Source organism: Centropristis striata, chromosome 20, assembly GCF_030273125.1.
Source record: "Centropristis striata isolate RG_2023a ecotype Rhode Island chromosome 20, C.striata_1.0, whole genome shotgun sequence".
Classification (NCBI taxonomy): domain Eukaryota; kingdom Metazoa; phylum Chordata; class Actinopteri; order Perciformes; family Serranidae; genus Centropristis; species Centropristis striata.
The window spans coordinates 5,540,318-5,563,752 of record NC_081536.1 but is presented as its reverse complement, the minus strand read 5'-3'; the positions used below and the strand labels follow the sequence as shown (position 1 = coordinate 5,563,752).

At 40.4% G+C, this 23,435-nt stretch overlaps 2 protein-coding genes across 3 annotated transcripts in view; one reads left to right on the top strand and one right to left on the bottom strand.

Annotated features, from left to right (window-relative positions):
• The window catches only part of cdh23 (cadherin-related 23), a 196,156-nt gene that overhangs the window by 131,099 nt on the left and 41,622 nt on the right, over positions 1–23,435 (top strand). The window contains exons 17-28 of the mRNA XM_059359157.1: positions 2,527–2,632; positions 5,222–5,349; positions 11,099–11,171; positions 12,103–12,219; positions 12,624–12,736; positions 12,915–13,022; positions 15,482–15,671; positions 15,985–16,130; positions 16,252–16,471; positions 17,034–17,186; positions 17,431–17,544; positions 18,205–18,353. Coding sequence (XP_059215140.1) covers positions 2,527–2,632; positions 5,222–5,349; positions 11,099–11,171; positions 12,103–12,219; positions 12,624–12,736; positions 12,915–13,022; positions 15,482–15,671; positions 15,985–16,130; positions 16,252–16,471; positions 17,034–17,186; positions 17,431–17,544; positions 18,205–18,353 — 1,617 coding nt within the window. The remainder of the gene's footprint in view (positions 1–2,526; positions 2,633–5,221; positions 5,350–11,098; positions 11,172–12,102; positions 12,220–12,623; positions 12,737–12,914; positions 13,023–15,481; positions 15,672–15,984; positions 16,131–16,251; positions 16,472–17,033; positions 17,187–17,430; positions 17,545–18,204; positions 18,354–23,435) is intronic.
• LOC131993314 (uncharacterized protein C10orf105-like) lies at positions 18,399–21,746 on the bottom strand. Of its 2 annotated transcripts, none has more exons than XM_059359159.1 (2): positions 21,656–21,746; positions 18,399–20,158 (listed from the first exon to the last, which is right to left on the bottom strand). In XM_059359159.1, exon 2 carries the CDS (start codon positions 20,144–20,146, stop codon positions 19,664–19,666), a length of 483 nt encoding a protein of 160 aa, XP_059215142.1. In that variant the 5' UTR covers positions 20,147–20,158; positions 21,656–21,746; the 3' UTR covers positions 18,399–19,663. The 2 variants fall into 2 exon arrangements, with proteins under 2 accessions (XP_059215142.1, XP_059215143.1); XM_059359160.1 differs by having other exon boundaries at positions 21,689–21,746.

Sequence of the window (23,435 nt, the reverse complement as noted above, 5' to 3'; positions counted from 1 at the left end):
ATTTCTGCCAATGGAGCGCTCTAAATCCTACACAATGGCTCTTCAAGATTTAATTATTCCTGTCAGTTGTATACATTGTAAAATGGAGATTGTCACAGTGGACTTGGGTGTGGTTTGTTTAAGACACACATGCAAATATACACTAACCAACCACTTTATTAGGTACACTTTGCTAGCTAATAAAGTGGCCAGTGAGAGTAAGAAGCTAAAGCAAACTGTCTGCCTGATCTCAAAGAAATGCTTGAAATGAACACACATCATGTGGTGGAGGCTTGTAGTATGTTAAAAGTATGTGCCGACACCTGCCAATGGAAAGTCAACGGGTATAATTTTTTAGGTGTGGGACACACAAATTCAAAGGTCCAATGATAATACTTTTTGATCAAAGTCTGCTTAGATCAGGTCACACTGTGAAAAAGGTATGTAGAAATTACAGTAAAACACTGTCAAATTACATCAGAAATAGGGCGTAAAATTAAAAATTGTATGTCACTGTAGTAGACACTTTTAATTACTGTAAATCAAAGAATTGCACAAAACTTTAACTTTCGCTGTCATAAACTGTAGAAAACACACAGTTTTGCTGTAAAATAGAACCTACTCATGTAAAGTTAATTGAGAAATACCATGATGTGTGAATGAATGACACAATTACCCTAAAAATAACGGGACTTTTCAGTCTTTTCAGTGTAGACTTTCAGTCTACAGTTTTTGCTGATATTTAAATTTACAGTCGTAAACCCACTCACTGTATTTTTTACGGTGAAGTTCTAGCAACCACAGCTGCCGGGATTTTACCGTAATTTAAACAGATTATTTTTTACAGTGCAGGGTAGACGGGTCAAACAAAGGATTTTGCGTGTCCTGTGAGAAACCAAATGTCAACGCTGTCTTATTTTAACTCTTGTACGCTAGTTGAGTTACATTAAACATCATTTTAACACATTATATGCCACCCCGTCCCCTATGTAATGCCACCCCTGCAATGGGGTTGTGGTCATTTCACATATTTCCTGCAATAATACAGTATGTTCACATTCACATGAAAACTACACCTACAACAAAGGTTTTTCTTCCCACAAATAGCAGCAGTCACCAGATTCACAAGCTTTTGTTTTCGCTGCCCTCCTCCTCTTTCCTCTGTGTTTCCTCTGTGTTACTATAATCATGCAGTTATGTGTTTGTGTGCACTGTATCCAAGAAGAACAGGTCAGCTTGGCGTGTTAGCCATCAGTCACTGCCACACAGTAGGCAGGGGTGCACAGGCTCACTGGTAACTAATGGCTCAGCGTTTCCTTTGATTGCGCCCTGGAGAGAAAGACTATTACGTCCCTTGTGGCAGTGGGTACAGCAGTGGCTCACCCAGCCACGGTGCACTTTGGCGTCTTGCCTGCACATTGTGGGAGTTGAGCTGATGACTGGGCTCAACGCTTGGCTCGCTGTGTTTGATTAGTCTGAGCTAACCTTAAACGCTGCTGATATTAATACGCCGCCCGAGAGGAACGGGGAAGCCAGTCGCACAGTTCTGTGTGTCAGCGATTTGCCCTGGAACCTGCTACACACATACACACAAACACACACATACACACATGTACTCCGGAAAACAGAGAGTAGGAGGAAAGAGGAGAAAGACTGAAATAGATAGGAGAGGATGTGTTGAGAGACAAAGCAAAGAGAGACTGTTTGCTTCATTCTTTTTCCAAACAAAGCCTCCTACTACAGCGCTTATGCTTTCTAACAGCTAAATCTTTTTTTCATTTTCTCTGCACCTCTTATTCCTTTACTTCTTTGCCACTCGTCTATTTGATTTGCTGCCCCCAACTCCTCTTACCTTTGAGTGGTAAACGACCGTCAAATATAAAACTGTTTGTTGAAATTTGATATAGAAAGATGGTCTGGAAGAGAAAAGCCACAGTTTAGGAAGTTGTGGGGGAAGAAAGGTATTGCTTACTCAACACTTTGGCATTGAATCAAAGAGTAGAGATATGCGTGTTATGGAGAGATACAAGTGAGTGTTTCTGACAACCTGTCCAGCCTTTAATGATGCCAGTGAGGCCCAGTAGACTATCCTCACAGCCGGAGGACTCATGTTTAAGTTGCTGCCAACTCGAGAATAATGAGGGGGTGTCATCATTGTTGTTGATGTTGCTGTGGATTAGCCCCGCAAAGTATAGTTTCATCTGTCCTCTGCCTGCTTAGCTTGTCTTTGCTCGGTTGGTGTTCATCCAGTATTGACGCCTGCACCACTAATAGCCAGAATCAGCTTTAATCTGTCCAACAACATGTTGTCACTGACTGACAGCTTCCTGGCTGCACACACATGCACAGACGCACACGCACCCCTGCTGTGCAAACGTACACCTACAAATATTAGCACTGTCTACTGCAGCATCTGTCCTGTTATACTGTCTGTCTTTGTGTCTCGCAAAACTTCTCGCTACTTCTCTCTGTGGACTTTTGACTGTCACTAAGGCATATCACCCTCCAACCACCCCCGTGTCTGTCTGTCTGCCCACCCACTCACAGGCTACAGACGAGGATTCTCCTCCCAACAACTTCCTGACTTACAGCATCGTTTCAGCGTCGGCCTTCCCCAATTACTTCAGCATCATCATGGTGGAGGGCTACGCAGGTACGCTCACCTTTTGAGAGCATGAAGCCACAAGCTATAAGATATATGAGGGTGGGGATGTTGTGGATGTTTAAATAGTTAACCTGGTAACGCTTTCAACATGGTCTCACAGGAATCCGTGAAATAGCCACAGATTTGCTTAACTCAAAATCCGTGGAATAACCACGGAATCACTCAAATTTCCATGAAACTGACACGGATTTCGCTACAATGGAAGTTAATGACAGTCATATCCCGTGGCTATTCCAACATACAAAGTGATTATGTACGTTCACTGAGTGAATATTTAGAAAATAAAACATATATTTCTCGCTACAAATGTGATCAAAATCCATTTTTATGCAGAAACTAAAAATGAGAGAACTGTCCGCCATGTTTTTTGTTCTGACCGCCGGGACCTTAAAAGTCACGTGACTTGAAACAAACCAATAGGAAAAAACATGAACTTGCATTGTAGCGAAATCCGTGTCAGTTTCACGGAAATTTGAGTTATTCCGTGGCTATTCCACGGATTTTGAGTTAAGCGAATCCGTGGCTGTTTCACGGATTCCTGTGAGACCAGGTTCAACGCTTTATAATAAGGTCCTTAATAACCATTAATTAACAAGTAATAAGGCATTGTTCTCGCTTTAGATCCGGTAGTTGCAAAAAGCATAGTTAACTTATAGTTAACTTATAATAGATGAGCAATAAAGTATATTTTAATATCAATAAGCAAACAAAATGAGATCAATAAAGGCATGGCAAAGACATAATGGGTGGGTCATGGGTGTTTGTAATGCCATTATTAACACTTATATAAGCTTATAAACACACAATGATGTTAATAAGCATCTTGTAAGGACTTACAAGGGCATTATTACTTGTTAATTAATGGTTATTACAAGGACCTTAATATAAAGCGTTACCGTTAACCTTCCTCTTCTTAAATGATCCGTAAATTACTCTCAAAACAATTATTTATCATCATTATTTATATTCTTACCTCTGTCTGACATTGTAAGGCTTCCTTATCCGTGAAAAGATTAGTTTTAATATTATTTGTGTGTTTCTTTTGACAGTCTATCCCTCGTTTTCAATTTTTTTTTTAAATGGTAAAATTAACCTCAAACATAAACTTAAAATCATCTATGGTGTTATGGGTCAATTTTGACTTATTTATATTTCACTAAATATTGTTTTATAATCTTATATATTTAATTGAAACAACACAAACTCATTTCCCAAGGGCATTTTGTTAATTTAGTGAATTTGATTTTTTGTTTTAAGGAGATTCCTGGCAAAGTCAAAAAGCCTTGATGAAATAAACAAAAGATGTGTGTTACTTTTATGCATTTAAAGAACCTAAAACGGGTCGGTGCCAACCCTAACAGAAGAGGAAGGTTAAAAGAATACTTCACCCCCAAAATTACTTACTTTGAAATCTTAAAGCAAACTTTTTCCCGCATGCCTCCACAGTGAACAAAGAATCCATAAAACAGATATTTCTTGAGTTGAGGTAAAGGGGTGCAGCATTTAACAACAGCAAAACTAAATTAAAACATCATTAATTACAACACATTATTACTCATTAGCATTATCACGCTTCAAAGTGTGACACTGTTTATGCAGTAGTGTTTAAAATAAGGTTTCAGCGAAAAAGCATGTGTTTGGGAAGTGTTAAGCATATGTATGGATAAATTAAACTTGTTTTTTTTTACTGCACGAGCTGTGTAAAAGTTTATAAGTCTTGATATAGTTTTGCTGTTGTTCAACACTGCCCCCATTTACTTCAATCCGTCAAGAATTTTATACGTTATGGATTTTTCATCCATCGTAATGCTATAAGAAAACGTTTTCAAGATACAAAAATGATCATTTTAGGGGTGGTTTTAAAGTATTTCTTTAAACTCACATTCAAGTTGTTGAATCATCTACATCAGTGATTCCCAACAGGGGGGGCGCCACGGGGGGTCTCGAAGCCCTCTTCATTTTAAGGGGTGGAATAAATCTAATGTGTTCAATATAGATGAGTCAGCATTTAATTCATTAGTGGGACAAAAACAACTAAATAAGGGCTACATTAAATGTTTATTCATTTATTTAAATAGAAAAAGCACTAGAAAAGTTTAAAAATAAAGGCTATATTGCGAGAATAAGGACATGTGTAACATCCCTCCTGCAGTATACACAGGTAACCTCACCTAGTGGTAACCTCACCTATCGGTAACCTCACATAGTGGTAACCTCACCTATCGGTAACCTCACCTAACAACGGAAACACAGAGCTAATGGAAAAATGGCCAGGGAGACGAAAATGCTGAATATCTTAAAAAGAAAAAGAGAGGGTACCATGAAAGTCACATTGAGTTCGGCTTCATAGAAGCAATGGACAACTGGGGGGTCTCCAACGTTTACAATGGTAAAAATTTGGGTCCTTCAAGAAAAAGTTTTGGAACCACTGATCTACATCACCTGTGTATGATTTTCTAATTTTGGGTTGTTGTTTGATATGTAACACACTTCTTTACCAAACTATGCTGCAGCTTCAGGTCCAACAGAAACCCATTTAGCACAAAACCCCAACTGTCCTTTCTCTCTCTCCATCAGTGATCAGTGTGACGAGGCCTCTGGACTATGAGCAAGTTCCCAATGGGATGGTCTACTTGACAGTGATGGCTAAAGATGGGGGAAACCCGGCCCTTAACAGCACCGTCCCTGTCACAGTGGAGGTGATTGTAAGTAGAACCCTGCTAAATATACACCCCCCACTCTCTCTCTCTCTCCTACACACACACACACACACACACACACACAGAAAAATGATATTGTAAACTGTAAATAATTCAGGTCTCGGCCGCTTTCAGAGACAGGTGGCTTCTGTCACAGGTGCCATGTTTCAGCAGCGGCTGGAGCCGTCACACTGAGCTTCACAATGGCTCTTCAGAAACATATAGGTGACATCACAGAGACTAGCACCATGCTTTATACAGGCTGTGGTCATAATGTATAACCTCACCTTAATGTGCAGGAGCAGTGTCTCTTCCAACTATCAGCAGCAGACACAGAGCAGTACCTTGCAAGGACATACGTCTTTTTTTCTCTGTCATCTGCAGGACAAACTATGGACATTCGCCAAATATAAATATTAACCTTCTTAATTCATATTCAAGCTGTGTGAGAGAGCATTTTCTACAAGCTGGTACTTTAAATTAAATACGTGTAAATTAGAAAATGCCTCCTTCTGGTTAAAAGTACCACCCACTTAACTACCGCCTTAATAACAAATACTTGTCTTCTGTTCTCATTAAAAATGACAACATCTGGTGTGTTAGTTAGGAGGTTTAAAAACAAATTAAAATGTCTGATGTGCAGTTTAAAGACAGAAAAATACAACTCCGATGAAAAGGTGCGTGGACCGAGTGTCATGTCTTACCATATATTTATCTGTTAAGAGGTCATGCTTAAACTGTAAAAATGATGAAGTTCATATTGATTGAACAATAGTTTTCCCTGTAGGTTCAAACCGTTCCCACGTTGTCCTTGTTTGTAGTGATGTTAATGTCGTAGCAGCTGTTATTTGATGTTTAATGTCACTGACGTGGATCAGGCGGATAGTTCAATGTTGTCAGGAACAAAAACTGTTTCAGAGTAAAACTATCAGTTCAGTGCCACTCCAGTTCTTTCACAGAGGTGAACAAGGTCCGGCTAGTCTCTCCAAATACCAGCAGATAATGTGTCAATTTTTTATTTATCATTGTCCAACACATTCAGCCAATGGGACAGTCTTTTAGCAATGGACAGTTGGACAACTCCATACAGTGATGTCAGTATTCAGGTGCTTTATTGCAGTAAAAGTACTAATACCACACAGTGAAACATATTCCACTACAAGCAAACCCCTGGATTTAAAACCCAACTTAAGTAAAACTATCTAAGTATTTTCAGCAAAATGTATAAAAGTATGATTATTAAAATCAGTCATATTGCATAGTAAAATGTTATCATTGTATATGACATTTTTGGATGAATATTGGTGTTAAATTAATGTATATGTTGTGCTCTTTAATATAGAATATTTTCTTATTGTATTTAATAATCTCATATTCTATAAGATCGTCTTATGTTTGTAGCATGGCTGTCTGAAAAAAAGTCCAAACGGGTTTTAAATAGTTTATCTAATATAAGAAGCAGGGAAATTTTCTCAAGCCTTCCAATAAAAATAATAATAATATTTATGATCATCATAATAATAAAATTAATCTTTATTTATAGAGCACTTAGCCTTCTGCCCCCAAGATAAAAATAAAATCTTTAAAGTTTGTACTAAAACTATGTGTAGTACTACTAGTAACTACTAGTGTAGTAAAAAGTATAATATTTACCTCTGAGATGTAGAAGTGGCGTAGAAGTATAAAGTAGCATAAAATAGAAATACTGTGGTTTTCCATTATAGATATATTGTAAGCACTGTGCAAGACTACTTTTCAGTATAACATTTTTTATATTTAATTATTGCATCTCTAAAAAAATCTTGCACCTTCCCTCGTTAAGTCATAGTGCACCTAAATAGTTAAAAACTTGTTTGTTGGTGACTTAGCTGAGAATCTTTCTAATTCACACATTTCTAAAATATCATCAAGCGTGGTATTCCTTAGGAAGTATTTAATGACTCTGGCACCGCAGCAGACACACCCTGTGACAAACTCCTCGCAGTCTCCCGACGTTCAAAGGCGCGATCTCCAAACTTTTACAGAAATATTTTCCTCGAAGCTTCTCTCAGATGTGCCTCTGAAATATTGTGGGCCCAGGACTCATGGAGCTGTTATAACACATGTACAGAGTGAAGATGTCTTGTATTTATCTCAATGTTGATGCAGTGTGTGGCAGGTGTTAGCTGGCTCACGGCGAATCCTTTCCTATGTCTTCATCTTCACTTACATATTGGATTTCAGTATTTCCTCCTTGTCTGAATTATTCTGAGTACCTTTTGATCCATGTCTGACTACAGCTTTGTTTGCAGTTTTATCGCAGTCTGTGCAGCCATCTGAGCTTCCAGTTCAGCTGCTATTGTCAGTCTTATCGCTAAATGTCTTATTTAAAGGCACTGGAGAAAGTCACAGCTGTCTACTCGTACACGCAGAGGATCAGAGATGTTTTAATATATTAAAGACTAGAAAAAATAGGATACTCGCACTCACTGCACCAGATTCTGGTCCTCATTCTACACGATATCGCTGCTGTTTCTGTTGCACATTCGCCTGCAACCTGATTACATATTTTCTTTTCTCATGTATAAAAGACCATGTCATGATGTTATGCACTGGCAGTCTCCTGTCGCATGGTTTCATTTGAATGCGTTTCCATGTTGCCTCACTATCTTAGCATTGCAAACACCCTGTGATCCATGTCTGATTGCAGATCTGTACGGAGGTTTTCTGCGCTCCCTGTAGCTTTCTAAACTTGGGTGTGACTGTCAAATGACTTAGTTATAGGCTGTGAGGAGATCACATCTGCTTGTTTTGTTTGTGTTCACAACTTTTCAGTTTTCATTAGATCCAGCATACAGTATGAAATATCTGATTCATAGCAAGTAGCATGACTTTAAATGTTTGTTTCACTTTCCATACAATGAGGAATTGAAAATAGCTCATGATACGTCAGCTTTTTTTGCTGTCCTACAATACTGCATACAGTTATATATATTATATACATTATGATCGTGATTCCAATGCCGTTATATAGCATATTCCATTAGATTTCCATTCTGGTTTCCTTGCAGTGTGGGCCTCAAGCAAGATATGGAAAAAGAATTCAGATCCTTTACTAAAGTAAAAGTACTAATTCCACACTCTTGAATTATTCCACAACAAATAATAGTCCTGCATTCAAAACTTACTGAAGCAAAAGTACAAAAGTATCAACATCAAAATGTACTTAAAGTATCAAAAGTAAAAGTACTCGTTATGCAGAACGGCCCCACTCAGATTGTTTTATATATTCTTAATATATTATTAGATTATTTATATTGATGCATTTATGTTGGCAGTGTTTTAATTTCCTCAAGACAGGACTCACTTTAAAATTTTCATGATGTTCATGTCAAAAGTAACTTAAGCTGTCAGCTAAAGGTAGAGTAAAAAGTACAATATTTTCCTCAAAATATAGTGAAGTAGAAGCATAAAGTTACAAAAAAAATGGAAATACTCAAGTAAAGTACAAGTTCCTAAAAATGTCACTGCTATCACTGCTATCCACTGCTGGATATGACCAAAGGAAACAATGAAGAACATTTAAAAATAGCAGAACTTCTTGAGGAGGAAATTTCTCCGTCTTCATGTTTTGATGTATTGATATTTTTGATATGTATTTAACGGACCAACACCGTCTTTTGCGTCAGTGGCACATTAAAACGACTTCCTGGTCGTGATCTGTGATTAGCCAAAGCTTCACATCACAGGCCAGTTTTTCTAAAGCTGAGGAACCAAGCCAAGTGTAGGTGTAGCAGTCTCTTTTTATCTCAATACACTTGAATTAAAATATACTGAAAGGTTATAATGATTTTTGCCACATGAAGCCAAAAAACTGCCTACTCCAGCTTTAATGAGGACTCTAATTTTAAGTCATTAGAATAAGTCTTGCCCACAGTAGAAGATGAGAAAATATTAGAATCTATAATGAACAGTATTTTTTCTGTTCTCCCACTGCATTTTCAAGAAAGTCCTGATGGAAATCGTCTTAACCATTTGTTATATAAATGAAGTGTACATGGCGTACTGCGGACTATTCTGTATTAAAGAATATGCCAAAATGTTTTTCTGTATTTCTCTGTCTTTTAAATACTAAACCTGAATGTTGATCTTTGCTAAGATACTATAAATACAGCAGTGGAAATCTAATGAGCAACCAGAACTCATAAACAGTCTCTCTACTGGCTCTTAAGCCCATTTCCCCTGATAGACATCCATTATACAAGTAACTTTTAGTCATAAAAGAAGAAATGACAAGAGTAGAATAGATGAATCCAGCTGGAATATTCTTGAATATCCTATGCAAGGACAGTACGCATATCTATACACATCCTCCATGAGGGAGAAATATTGTGTAAAAGAATGAAGGAATCTGTGCTGGAATGCAAAAACCAACAGGGAGAGATGTGAGCGATTCTGTATTCCTTCTCTCTCTCTCTCTCTCTCTCTCTCTCTCTCTCTCTCTCTCTCTCTCTCTCTCTCTCTCTCTCTGTCCTCCACAGTGTCGTGACTCACACCACAGGGGTTTATCAGTAGCAGGCAGCATCGCACACACACAATGCTTTACACCAGTGTAACACAGAGCCCAGATAGATAATGGTGCCAGTGACTGTTGTTAAAGTGTTAACATTTCTCAGCAGCTCACACAGTGGGGAGCCTCTCTGCGAATAGCCACACAACTGGATGTGTTGGTGTGAAATAGAGTCTAATTCAATGAGTGGGAGGTTGAGAGAAATATAAATGCTCTGGCAAATACTGTGTGACAGTGGCTGCTGATCTGTGTTGTAGTCATTCATTCCTGTCAAATTACAGGTCTTGATTACCCTTTCTTTTAGGTAATGATGTTAATAATAACGTTTGGAACAATTTTCCCTGCCTGTTACTGCAAGTATTTCTTCTTTTTTAATATCTACTTCAGCTTTTACCTTATTCCACTTCTTGTCCAGGTCTTGTTTTTTTTCACGCTGCAGTTCTTAAGCAGTGGCTGCAGTTAACTATAATGCACTGCCTGGTTAGGAAAAGGTGGTTTAGCTTTTTGTATTTACTTAATATATCAGCTGTAAAATAATACCTGATTAGAAGACAGAAACGGAAGCCAACACACTCCAAAAACAAAACAATTTTAAGCCAAGTTTTATCCAGTTCACCATCCATTTGAAAAAACATATTTGTTCTCTGATGAATAAATGATTTATGAATTTTCATTTCATATTCTTTATACAACCCTGATTCCGCAAAAGTTGTGACACTGTGAGGCATAAATAAAAACAGAATGCATCTAATTCAAAGAAAATTTGAGTTTATATTTACAAAAAAAAATGTTTAGCAGTTTAAGCATAACATATACGATTTTATTATAAATGATCACATTCTGTTTTATGTATATTTCAGATAACATTTCAACTTATTTGGAAACAGGGTTGTAGAAGTAGGTGAATGTCCGGTTGTAAAGTCAAGTGACTCCTTTATCATACTTTTTTGGCGGTACATCCCTCCTGTAGGAGACAAAATATATGCATATCTGATTTTAGGATTCCCTTTAAACAGCTGAATGGCCATCTAAGTATACTACTACTATGACACATATTACGAACAATTTGTGCCCCTCAATTCTTAATTCCCCAAACATGTTAATCTCAGTGCTAATGTGTGATGACAGCTTTTTTAAGCACATTTGCATTTTGTCATTGTTTAGCACATTCATTTGAGCTGCTGTTGATGTTTATACCTCCTCCAGGATGAAAATGACAACCCACCGGAGTTCAGCAAGCCATCCTACATCGTCAAAATCCCAGAGAACATTATTGCTGGTGAGTCATTTTATACATTTGGGGTTACAGTTTAGTTGCTGGAATGCATTTTCTGGTGCGCAACCAACACAGCACTTAAACACTCCAAACAGCTCAAACACCATGTGTAGCACATACTGCCACCTCTTACTTGAATTGCCTTGCTGTTGGCATATTCAACAAATAGCTCTGCTTTCTTGGGGGTATGTTTTATTTTATATGCTTCCTCTGGCCTCCTCCTCGACTATCTTATTTGTTATGATTTTGCATAATGTTTTTAAATGCAGCGTCCAATTGCAATATATTGACTATTCAAGGCAAAGTCATGAGCTGCTCTATACATTCTCATGCATGCATTCAAAAGGACTCTTTTATCCCAGACAATAGATTAGCCTCCAGTCGCTAGAGGGAAATGAGATGTTTGACCGCCCCTTTCTCTCTATGTGCTCGCTGGCCACTTTCTGTGTCTCGGACCCAGTTTAAAGGAGCACACAGCTGAGCGGCTTGGGCCGGGGCTGAGCTTTAGGGAACTATGGCTAAAGTGCTTGGCCCTGAGCTGAGGGGCCCAAGGCTCAGGCTGCAAGGCTGAGCTCTGGGCTAGCCCTGCGGCTCTGGCTAGCCTCTCATCCCCCCTGTCTGCCTGGGTATTGATCCAGCCTGTGCCAAGTATAGGCTGTGCCAAACAAGCTGATAATCCACTAATCCATAAACCCACTCACTGCCATGCCATCAGTTGAGCTGTGGATGGGGGCGGTGAAGAAATTAGTTCTCTGAATGCCATTTCAGTCTGTCTCTGCAGCTTGTCGCTCTCTGTCTGTCTCTCTTTACTAGACTTCACATATTTTCCCCATGACTCTGTCTCTCGGTTCACTTTTTTCCCTTCTTTCTCTAACTCCATGAGTTGTAACTTTCTGTCTGTCCCTCTCTTTTCAACCCTCCCTCTCCTCCACAGGGGCCACCGTGCTGCTTGTGAATGCTACTGATTTGGACGCCTCGCGGGAGTTTGGCCAGGCCTCACTCATCTACTCCCTGGAGGGCTCCTCTCAGTTCCGTCTCAACTCGCGCTCAGGTGTGTGTGTGCGCAAGCATGTAACAGTGTGTGTATTTTCTGAAAAGTATACTTGTAATCGAGACAGTTTTCTGAGATATGATACCGTTTTTTTCCATTTTAAAATTGAATTTTTCATGATAATTTTGCATTCAGTATATCTGGCCTGGAAGTGACTGTTGTGCTTATTTAGATCAGTGTCTGCAGTCCATGTTTCTGTTCCCTTCTTAAGCTCTTCACTTTGCTTGTATGCACATTGTGGCAGGGCTGTGTGTTTTATTTATTTTGTGTCTTTCTGACTTTGAACTAAATTCATCCTGACACGAGAGCCGCTTTGTAATGACATGTCTGGCCTTCACTCGAGCGTCCCGGTTGTTGCATTTTTAAAGGAATATTTTTTTTATCTTTCTCCATGTGTGTTTCAGGAGAGATCACCACCACAGCCCTGCTGGACCGAGAGCTGAAGTCAGAATATATCTTGATAATCAGAGCTGTGGATGGAGGGGTGGGCCCCCAGCAGAAAACTGGCATCGCCACGGTATCCACTACGCAGCCATCATCTTTCTGACCCCCCTAATTAAATTTCCTCTCCACATTTTAACTAACAATCACTTAGGATAAAGATATTATGACTGTTTGGCTTTAAACCATGATCAAAGGCCTCCATGTAGATGACATCATAAATGGCTTATTTACATGTTTATTTCTTTGTTTAGGTGAACATCACCATCCTGGACATCAATGACAATGCCCCTGTGTGGAGAGACGAGCCGTACCATACCAACGTAGTGGAGATGAGTCCAATAAACACTGATGTTATCTCTGTAAGTCCACGAAGCCATGGCAACTCGGCAGACCTTGGTTAACATCACAAACACACACACTTAGACAGTTAGTTAGAATACTTAGTATCATTTTTATTCAGAGTAGGCTGGATGGTGGCTGAAAGATTGGTAATTAGTTCATTGAAATCTTGGCCTCTACTTTTTGAATAACACTTTTGTGATGTAGAGCAGGCAACAGTATCAGTGAGTGGTGTTATTTTTCTGTTCTGCTTCATTATTTTAGTCTGGTTTAATTTGATCACCTTGACTTTGCAAACCTGAATTATGCAAAAGGTGTGTTTTAATAAAACCTCAGACTCAGCGCAGAGTGATCAAAGTGGCATTGGAAGGCATACTGTACATTAAAACTGATACATGCTGAAGGATCCATCTGCATGCAGAGTCCTTTGCTATTGATGGACAAATTGTCATTACTGCATAGGTCATCACAAAGTAAACACTCTAATATTACCCCAAACTCTCTCATCGTCCTGCTGGTGTCTTTGGCAATGTGTTGTTGTTAATTAAGCCCTGATTGTCCATTAATTAAAGAGGCGTCAGTGAGTGTAATTAAGGGAGTCCGATTGCTAATTAAAATGTAGCCTGCAGTCATACGCATAGCAAATTATTCAGCTGCTAGGCAGAAAAGGAAGCGAGAACCCATCTCGCAGTGCAAGAGAGTGGAATGGAGAAATGGTGAGGAAAGTGAAATGAAAAGATACAAGTGTTGGGCTGCTAAAACGTTGCTACATTTCCCACTTATTGCTGCTCTCTAGTAGCTATTCCTCAGTTGAGTTCATTCATGGAGCATCCAGTGATGCGGTGCATACTGTATGTGACTCGTAGTGCTCAGTGGACAGACACTGTTGCCCCTCTGACCATTTTTCAATAAATCGGACCACCCAGGCTTACAGTCCTATAATTGGCCCCAATGTAGCCCCGGCCCAACCAGTGTTTCCATGGTGACAAGAGGCCACCTGCTGAGTTCTCTTGGAGGTGTCCAGCGAGCCGATGAATTTGGGTTGCTGTGCCCGGCGCAGGGATCATCCCACTTAAATCTGAGAGTGCCCCGCTATCACTGCTGCAGCCTTTTACGTTCAGCACCTATACACATACAGTGAGCCTCCTCTAATATCTCATTTCAAAACAATATTCTCTTTTCTGCCACTCTGCAGTCAGAGCAGGGCTACAGTTCAATAGACAAGGCTAATATATTTGCTCTCCATCTTTTAATGTGCTCTGCTCGGGCCAGAATTGATTAGTTGAGCTGGCCCGAGCGAGACACTTCCCCACATCTTCTATCACCTACCTTTGTCTGTGCCGTTGCTAATCAATGGGCCTCTGAGATGCCTGCCTACCATGTCCCCTTAATAATTAAATACCTAAAAACCTTTGTTCCTCTAATGACCAATTAACCAGTTTCTAGCGTTTTTAGTCAGTGTGCTGAATAATTGATCAGCTCTTTAAAAATCCGCCAGTGTTTTAGCCGGGCTCCCGGCTTCACGCATTTATCACCCATCGCCACTTTGTGTCAGAAAAGAGACGTTACCATTTTTCTTTTAGCTGACTGATGTTGAAGCAGTTGGAAGGGGCTGTGTGTGAAAATGCTCTGGGGGGTAGGATGAGGATGCTCTTATTACTATTACCATTACCATTAGTGTTGTTGTGTCCTATCCTGATTCAGCTCCCTGTTCCACCCCACTTTTCTTTTTTCTGAAACCCTTTCTGTCCCAATATCTTCAAGTTACTGTCTGGAAAACACTGTCATAACCCATTTACACCCAAAAACTTGTAGTATGATAAGGAAAAATGCTACAGCACTTGTTCTGATTGGTCTATGGAATCTAGTATGGACAGGGAAAGTATCTGACCATACAAATTGGACAATTTTAAAATGTTACATCACATGAAGATTCACAATTTTTTCAATAGTCAATGTCAGGATTTTGGAAAATGAGGGGAAACAACTAACATGGTGTTTATTCAGTGTTGTCTACACATTTCTTTTACACTGCATGTATGTTTCTTTGATATTCAACGTGTTATGGGTTTATACATACCAAATACTGTACATAATTATGCTTTTGCATCTACAGCCTTTTCTTATCATACTAAAATTAGTCTTTGAGTACATAGGATTACAGTTTTCTATTAAAATATAATGGAGTATGTTGCTAAAACAGTAGTCCTTTTGCACAAACAATGGATATAAAATGCTTTGAAAAGCTAACTTGTCAGCCAAACAGATGACCAATTTAAAAAATGTCTTTGCAATTGTGCTTTGGCAAACCCTGAGAACACTTCAACCAAAGGAAACTTAAACACAAAAGGGTGAAGCCACCAAGTATAACTCAATGATTTCTATATACCAAGTATGGGGAACATACCTCTTTGTTTGGAGGTTGTTAAAACATTTTAGCAAAACATTATTCAGTTCATCCTCACTTTACCTTGTCAAGGTGTTGGCAGTGGACCCTGACAATGGTGAAAATGGGACAGTGATGTACAGCATCAGTCCAGAAAACCCCTTCTACACCATTAGCAGCAGCACAGGGAAGATCCGCACCAGTGGGGTGACTCTGGACAGAGAAAGCTCCAACCCCAGGGACGCGGTCCTCATGAGGACCATTATCATCTCAGCCGTAGACCGTGAGTAGTGTGTATTTATGTGTGTGGTGGGATGTCAGTTTGCACTTGTATTTGCTTTTCACTGTGTAAATTTGCCTGTCTCATGAAACACCTAAACCATCTGTAAGTGAGTTTAAACAGCTCTATATCATCCTCAGCAGAGAGCTTTCAATTCTGACCGATTAGCCTCTTTCTTCAAGCCTCATTCCTCAAGTTTTATGTTGACCATGAAACTTTTTACTGTGGCTAATAAACCCCTTTGACCGTGAGGTGTGGGGTGTGTGTGTGTGTGTGTGTATGTGTGCCTTTATATGTTCTCTGGCGCCCTCTTTAGGTGGTTCACCTTCACTGCGAGCATCATCAAGCACCACAGTGTTCGTTAACCTGCTGGATCTCAATGACAACGACCCAACCTTCCTCAACCTGCCCTTTGTGGCTGAAGTGCCAGAGGGACTGCCCATTGGATCCTCTGTGTTTAAGGTAAAATATAACACTATATTCATGTATGATGGCATTTAAAAAAACAAAAATTATCTCATGTCTCTTTTTACCATCTACTATGATTTACCCTTTCATCCCCCCCTCTCTGTCTCTGCTGCAGGTCCAGGTTGAGGACCCGGACGAGGATAAGAACGGATTGATAACAATGGCGTTACAGATGGGAATGCCTCGCCTCGACTTCTACCTGAACACCTCCACTGGCATCCTCACCTCCATGGCAGTCCTGGATCGTGAGCAGATTGGACAGTACCATTTGAGAATTATTGCATACGATGCAGGGAAGTTCCCTCGCACGTCCACTTCTACCCTCACCGTCACAGGTAAGAGTCTGCAAATGTGTCTGATAATGATGATAACAGGGTTTGATTTCCCATTTGCTCTCTCTGAAAATTACCCCACATGTGAACGAGCCAAGCCACGGTGTGATTGGATTCTGCATGACGTGAAGAGTTACTTCATTATGGCAGATAGTTAACCACTGACTTCTCAGGGATCTGCTGAGAATGATGCTACCACCTGCTGGTGGAACGAGAGAAATCAATCAGACAAAATTATTCTAATCGCTGTGAACATGATAAAAAAAAAAAAGGAATGGAATGGAATGGAAAAACTGATTAAGGTTTTCTGACATTTATCAAATGAGTCAGAAGAATATTTTTACCTGCTTTGTAGAGATCTGTTTCACATCTCCTAACTTTACAGGGAAGTCAGGACCAGCATTAGTCCAGCCGCCCGCTACAAAAGAAACTCAAAAGTTTAATTAGATTCTGAATCCTCTGATTTAACACTCACTGCACCAGCCTGCTGCCTTATTTGTCCTCATGTACATCTATCTGTGTGTCCTCATGTCTTTCTGTCTGTTTGTTTGTATGCGTGGGTCAGTTCTGGATGTAAATGATGAGACGCCCACCTTCAACCCCCGCGTGTACAATGTGTCCCTGAAGGAGAGTGTCCCTAGAGACCACATTGTAGCGCGCCTCAGCTGCTCTGACAACGACGCTGGCCTCAACGCTGAACTTAGCTACTTCCTCACAGGTCAGAGGTCACAGTGGGAGTTGTTTTTGTGTGTCTGTGGACTACAGTGTTGTACAGTTATGGGGACTATGTGCACGTACAGTACATTTGTCCATCCATCTGTCTCTGTGTGACTTTGTGTATGAGGTGAGCTCCTCTTGCATGCTTCTTTTAGTGTTATAGCTGTACGGTATTTATGTCAATGGGTGTGTTTTAATAATATGCTGTAAATTGATTTGAGAATGTTTGTGTTTTTTATGTTTAGGTGGAAATCAGGATGGTAAATTTAGCGTGGGCTTCAGAGACGGAGTTGTTCGGACCGTGGTCGGCCTGGACAGAGAGACTCAGGCAGCATATACTCTGGTCGTAGAAGCTATAGGTGTGTCATTTTTATAATGCTCAAAAAGCTTTATCGTCTTTTAGAACATCATTTTTACACATTCTGTGTTTGTGTTTGTTATAATAGGTCTTGTTTTGTTGTGATCTTCAAAGCTGTCCCTTTGTACTTTTGTATGACAGAAAAAAGTGATGCATGCACATCTGCAGTGATTTCAGACTATTGCTCAACTGCCTTTGTTCCTGTTTGAAAAGCGAGAACAAAAACTGTGAGGTTTTCCTGTTTTGGAAACCATTGAGTCGGGGTGGCTTATCTGCTGAGGGGGGCAGAGACACAAGACTGTGGAGAGGAGGCAGAGATAATGTAAAACTGTGCAAGAGGACAGAATTAAACATATTGTTCCAATTCACAAGCAGCTGAAAATGACCCAAGTTTTGATGAGCCAACAGCGCTCCAGTCTTACTTCTTTAGAACAAGCTATTTTTGGTTCATGCTTTATTTTTTAGAAGATTAATGGATTGTTTAAATTAACATATTAATACAGAACCAGTTCCATCTTCTATATGTGTTGCAATAATTTATTTATGGTGAGATGTGATGCCATGAAATGAAAGCCAAGTGTCCCAGCATCACCCTAAAATTACCATAAACCTGAACGATTGCAGCTGATGTGTTTATGAATGTGTCTGCTTCTGCTCATAGACAACGGTCCAGCGGGCAGCCGGAGGACAGGCACAGCCACTGTATTTGTTGAGGTGCAGGATGTTAACGACAACAGGCCCATCTTCCTACAAAACAGCTATGAGACCAGCATACTGGAGAGCGTGCCCCGAGGAACCAGCATCCTCCAGGTAGAAAACACAAACACATCAAGTAACAAACTGCACTTTCAGCACTAAAACTTCAACTGCACTTTATTTCTTAACAATCATAAAAAATACACAGAATCAGTCAGAGTGGTCTCTTTTTGGCTCAAGCTGGATTTGTCTTGATATTAGTGGTAACGTATCATGTTTTGAGACCTGCATGAAATTATAGTATAAAATGAAATTTGTCTTAATTCACATGAATTTCCAGATGGATGGGGTTTCTGCATCATAACAATTCACAGGGAATATTATGGGGAATATTTTTAAGTTTGGCCTTCATTGTCATTGTTTGATCTAGTGCCTTGCTGTAAGTTTGTATGTGTTCAATTACTGTTCATTATATGTGTTTAGTCGCTTTTAAAGTCCTTGGAGAACTTTGAAAGTAATCACATCAGAAGGAATTCATTCCTGTGCAGAATGTGAGATTTGATGATGCATCAAATTCTCACTGAGATAGATTTTATATCTATATATAGTACAGAACATTGATGGATTCCTGAACAGGCCAACCGGGCACAGACTCAGGGGGCTAAAGCCTCAGGTTCCCCCCCTGGCCTTCACCTACAAAATATCACTCAAAAAGATACATACCAACCAGGGAGAGACTCAAAATGACCACAAAGAAACATGAAACAATTTCGATGAGATGCATAACAGCTGCAAGGAGACAAAAATTAACCACAGAGACTCACAATGACTATGAAGAGGGGCAAAACAACCATAAAGAGACTACAAAGATGCAAATTGGCTACAAAAAGGGGCACAACCACACAAAACATTACTGCAAAAAGACCAAAAAATTACAAAGTGACACAAAACAGCTACACATATTCACTATGCAACTGGTAAACACAACAACAAAGAGACATAAACTCACAGAGATGCAAAAGCGACTTCAAAGAGACACAAAACAAGAACAACAGAGGCTATACAGCTATACAGTCTGTATCTTGTTCCTATGTAGGAGAGGTGGTGAGACCTTCTCCATGTGTCTGTGCCCAGGGGCTCATTGTCTCATAATCCACCCATGGTGCAGAGCTGTGCTGAAAAAGAGCAGCCATGCCTAATGATGTTACCTGCTACAGAGGGTGAAATGATGAATCACAAAAATGTGTAAAACCCTGTTACAGTGACTGTTTGATTGCCTAATTTTTAAGCACTTGTTTTGTTGCAAACCTCATCCACCGAGCATTCAAAGTAAACATTATTTTCATGGACTGTTCATAGCACCAACCATACAGTTTATCACTTGTTTTGTAAAGCTGTCAGTCAGCCCTCAGCCGCTCCTCCGGTCAGATTTCAGTGACGTAGTCAAATAGACAAGGCATAGTGAGGTGAGGCTCCACACTGGCTTCTGGTTGGGGCGTCTGTCGGATCGGAGACCTGGACGCGTGTGAGCTCTCCCGCTCGCGCGATCTGCGAGGGGGCGGCCGCCTGAAGGAGATGTTGTATGAACGGCGGTATGAGCCCAGCCTCTTCCACACCTTGAGCTGGGGCTCACTGGACCGGCTTCTTCCACGGGTCAAGCTCTCCCCTGGGCTGCAGCTCGTCTCAGAGTCCCCGTCCTGATCAGAGGGCCGGCACACTGCCAGGAAGGCGGCTAACCCTGCCAGCAGCAGTGATAAGCCCAGCACAACCATGATGGTGAATTCTGGGTCATGGAAGTCTGAGGAGTAGGACGGAGGCTGTGGGATGGTGGTTGTCAGACTGGACAGCGTGGCATTTTCTGTGTCAGATGTAAAGGTGACGTTGGAGGCTGCTTCAGTGGTGTTCATGTTGTCTCGGTCCTGGATGGAGAAAACAACATTAGACTGGGAGTGTAGGTGCGTGTTGCTCTATTTATCTGCTTGTGTGTATGTGTGTGTGGTCAGCCTCTGAAGAAGTGCCACAGCAGCTCTTTGCCTCACTGGCCAAGCCTAACCAAGCTGAGTGGGTTTATTTTCACTTTATTAGTATCATGCGCTCAAAGGCTTATGATAAACACATACACACATGCAAAAAATATACACTGCAACGGCTGCATGCACATGCAGATGCGGCGAGTGTTTGGCATTTGCTGCAATTATGTAGCTATTAAATCAAGCACCAGAAAACAGTCAATGCTTGACAGGCTTTCTTCAATGTAAAACAAATTGGGTTTATTAAAATGCCCCTTGTAAAATGCATGGCACCCACCTCTTCTACCCCGGTCTCCAATTATCCCCCCCTCCTCATTCTGCGCGCCCCCATCTTCAGCATAGTAACATTTGTAAATGTCATCGTCCTTAATTCAGCGGAGACAAAGCATGGCTTATCGGTTTAAGGGAAACACATTGGGACGTGAAATTATTTTTAAGACCAAATGCCAGGAAAGCTGTGAAAAGGCCACTGGAGCAGGATGGCTCGTTAGAGAGTCAGTTCATTAGTCAGCGCCTCCAAGCACATATGCCACACACACATACACACACATGCACACACACACACACACACACACACACACATAGCTATTCAAACACAAACTTTCTTTCTCACCCACACACACTGTAAAGCGCGCTGCACATATTCGTGATTAGGCACACTGCTCTTAAGCTTGGCAGCTTAGCTGTGAGATACTCTGCTTCTCTATCACCTCATATATTGTTGCTTCTTCAGATCTGACTGCTCAGCTAGTTTTCAAACGTTTCATTTCTTAACTTCTTTACCAGAACACTTTGTCTAACCTATTTTAATCTTAAAAGTTTGTAAAGTTAATTGCTTAGTAGCATACTGTCATGCTTTCACAAAATAATAGGCGAAGGCAAATTAAAGAACAGCTAGAACAGTCATGTATGTTCACAAAGTTCCATCACTTTATTGTAATACACAATATGTGTATATATACACAACACATATGCCATATTACTTAATAAAAATATTCAAATCCAAGATGATATCTAATCTCTAATAACGATATTGATATAATATCAACATATTGCCCAGCGCTACTTTCAGATAAATCCTAATGAAACTAAACCAACTGCATCCAACAGTCTCCACATTCACCCCTAGACAAAGTGTAGTTACTCAAGCACATGTCAAGCAGCTCACATGTCATGGTGATTTTAGGAGTTTTATTCCAAAACACTCCAATTCAGACATAAGATATGAATCGTAAGAGATTAATTAAGATTGTTAGCACTCCTAGGAGCCTAATATTTGACAATATTTAAGCATGTCTACCTCTAAAATGCTAAGCAATTGATGTATCTTTTTCAGGCCAAACCTTAAGTTATATGGAATTAAACCCATCAAAAATGTATACTCACACCCACACTTTAGAGTCTCTTTTAAAACCGCACCTTGCTTAGTTCCAGTAACTGAGGTCAGACCTGTTTCTTGGCTCCACACACTTGTTTTCCCCCCTTAAACTGCTGCTTTCCCAGAGACTGAGGGGAAAACGCTGGGGAGGAAGAGGGCAACAAGGAGGGAAAGGGGGTAAAAAAAAAGTGGGTAACAGCATTTCTATTGAAATATCTCACTGTTGTTTTAATCCCAGGGAACTAAAGACAATAGTGTGTTTTCTGAGCCACGCAGAGGCTTAGTGAATAATCTCTCTGTGCTTACACTCCACATGCTTACACTTACAACATCTGCATCTGCAATGTAGTCTTACACTTTATACACCCCCTTTTATGGCCTAAGTGGTGCAGTCCGCTGTGTAATACCCTATTCATCACTCACCAATCTGACCCCCCAGCCTCTTTTTTCTCCTGTCTCCCCCTCCCTTCTCCTCCCCTTTCTCCTCTTCTCTCCACATCTCTTTATAAAGCTAATGAGACTGAAGTTGGGCCCCTCTTCACAGGGAGAGCGAGAGAGAGCAAAGGAGGACACACAGGGAGAGAGAGAGAGAGAGAGAGAGAGAGAGAGAGACTGTGTGAGTGTGTGTATCTGTATTTGTGGGTACCTGAGCGCACGTACATGTGCTTGAGTGTCTTGCTTGTGTGTCTCCGTATGCAATTGAATATGCACTTTGTAGGCACCTCCTCAGGGTTTGACACATCCACAGAGGAGCTCGGTCTGACATGAAGTCAGCTTCATCCAGTGCCAGCGGCTCTGTGCCTCTCTGGATTCAGAAGTCAGTCTTATGACATGGCCCATTCACCAGCAGCCCAGCATGCTCCACTATTTATCTGTGTACGCTGTGGAGCCGTGCTGTCTGCACCGGGTTTGGGTTTTTGGCTGCTTCTGGCTCTCTGCCTGTGTTAGTGAGAGAGAGAAAGAGAGAGAGAGAGAAGTTCTGCCATTGCAGACTCACTGCCAAGCCATGTTGGGGTTGTTGTGGCAACAAGACACTGGGCATCAGTGGGTGTGTGGTGAATGAGAAGAATGTGTTTGTAGAAAGCACTGAATCAAAAACATTTTTATGAAATGTACTGTATCATTTGATGTTATGGGTTAACAAATCCAGCTCATGAAGATATGCATATTTGTGCGATCTGCAAAAGAACTTCTAAAATTGTAATGGTATCAGTTGTGAAAATGGAGAATCATGCAATTGCTGAACCTGGTACAACCTCAATTCAAAAAGTTCTGATCTTGTCTAAAATGTAAATAAATCACTGGTCATTTGTTTTCCTTTGTGTCATATATTAAATTGAAAGCTGTGCAAAGAGAATATATTTAACCTCCTAAAACCTAAAACCCACCTTCCCACCAGCGGGTCAGGGTGTGGCAGGTGGTTTGGCCAAAAAAATGTTTATTTTTATTTTAACTGATGTAGTTTCCGTTGTGTTTTAGCCACATCCTAAACAAGCACAGCTGCCGAAACTAGAACATCTGTCCTTTAAAATGAAGCATCATACATGCATTTTGGCCTTACATTTATTCTGTAATAAGCTTTGGTTCAATTTTTTTTGTCGAAGCCTTCTCTTCCACTACCCCCAAACCTACGCAGACAGATGGGTTTTAAAAGGTTAATGTTTAAATTGATAAACTTTCATTTTGTACTTTTTTGAACATTTGTACATTTTGAACTCTGACTTCTGAATGTAATACATTTATTTTATTTACGTTTTACACAGCATCCCAACTACTTTGGTTTAGGTG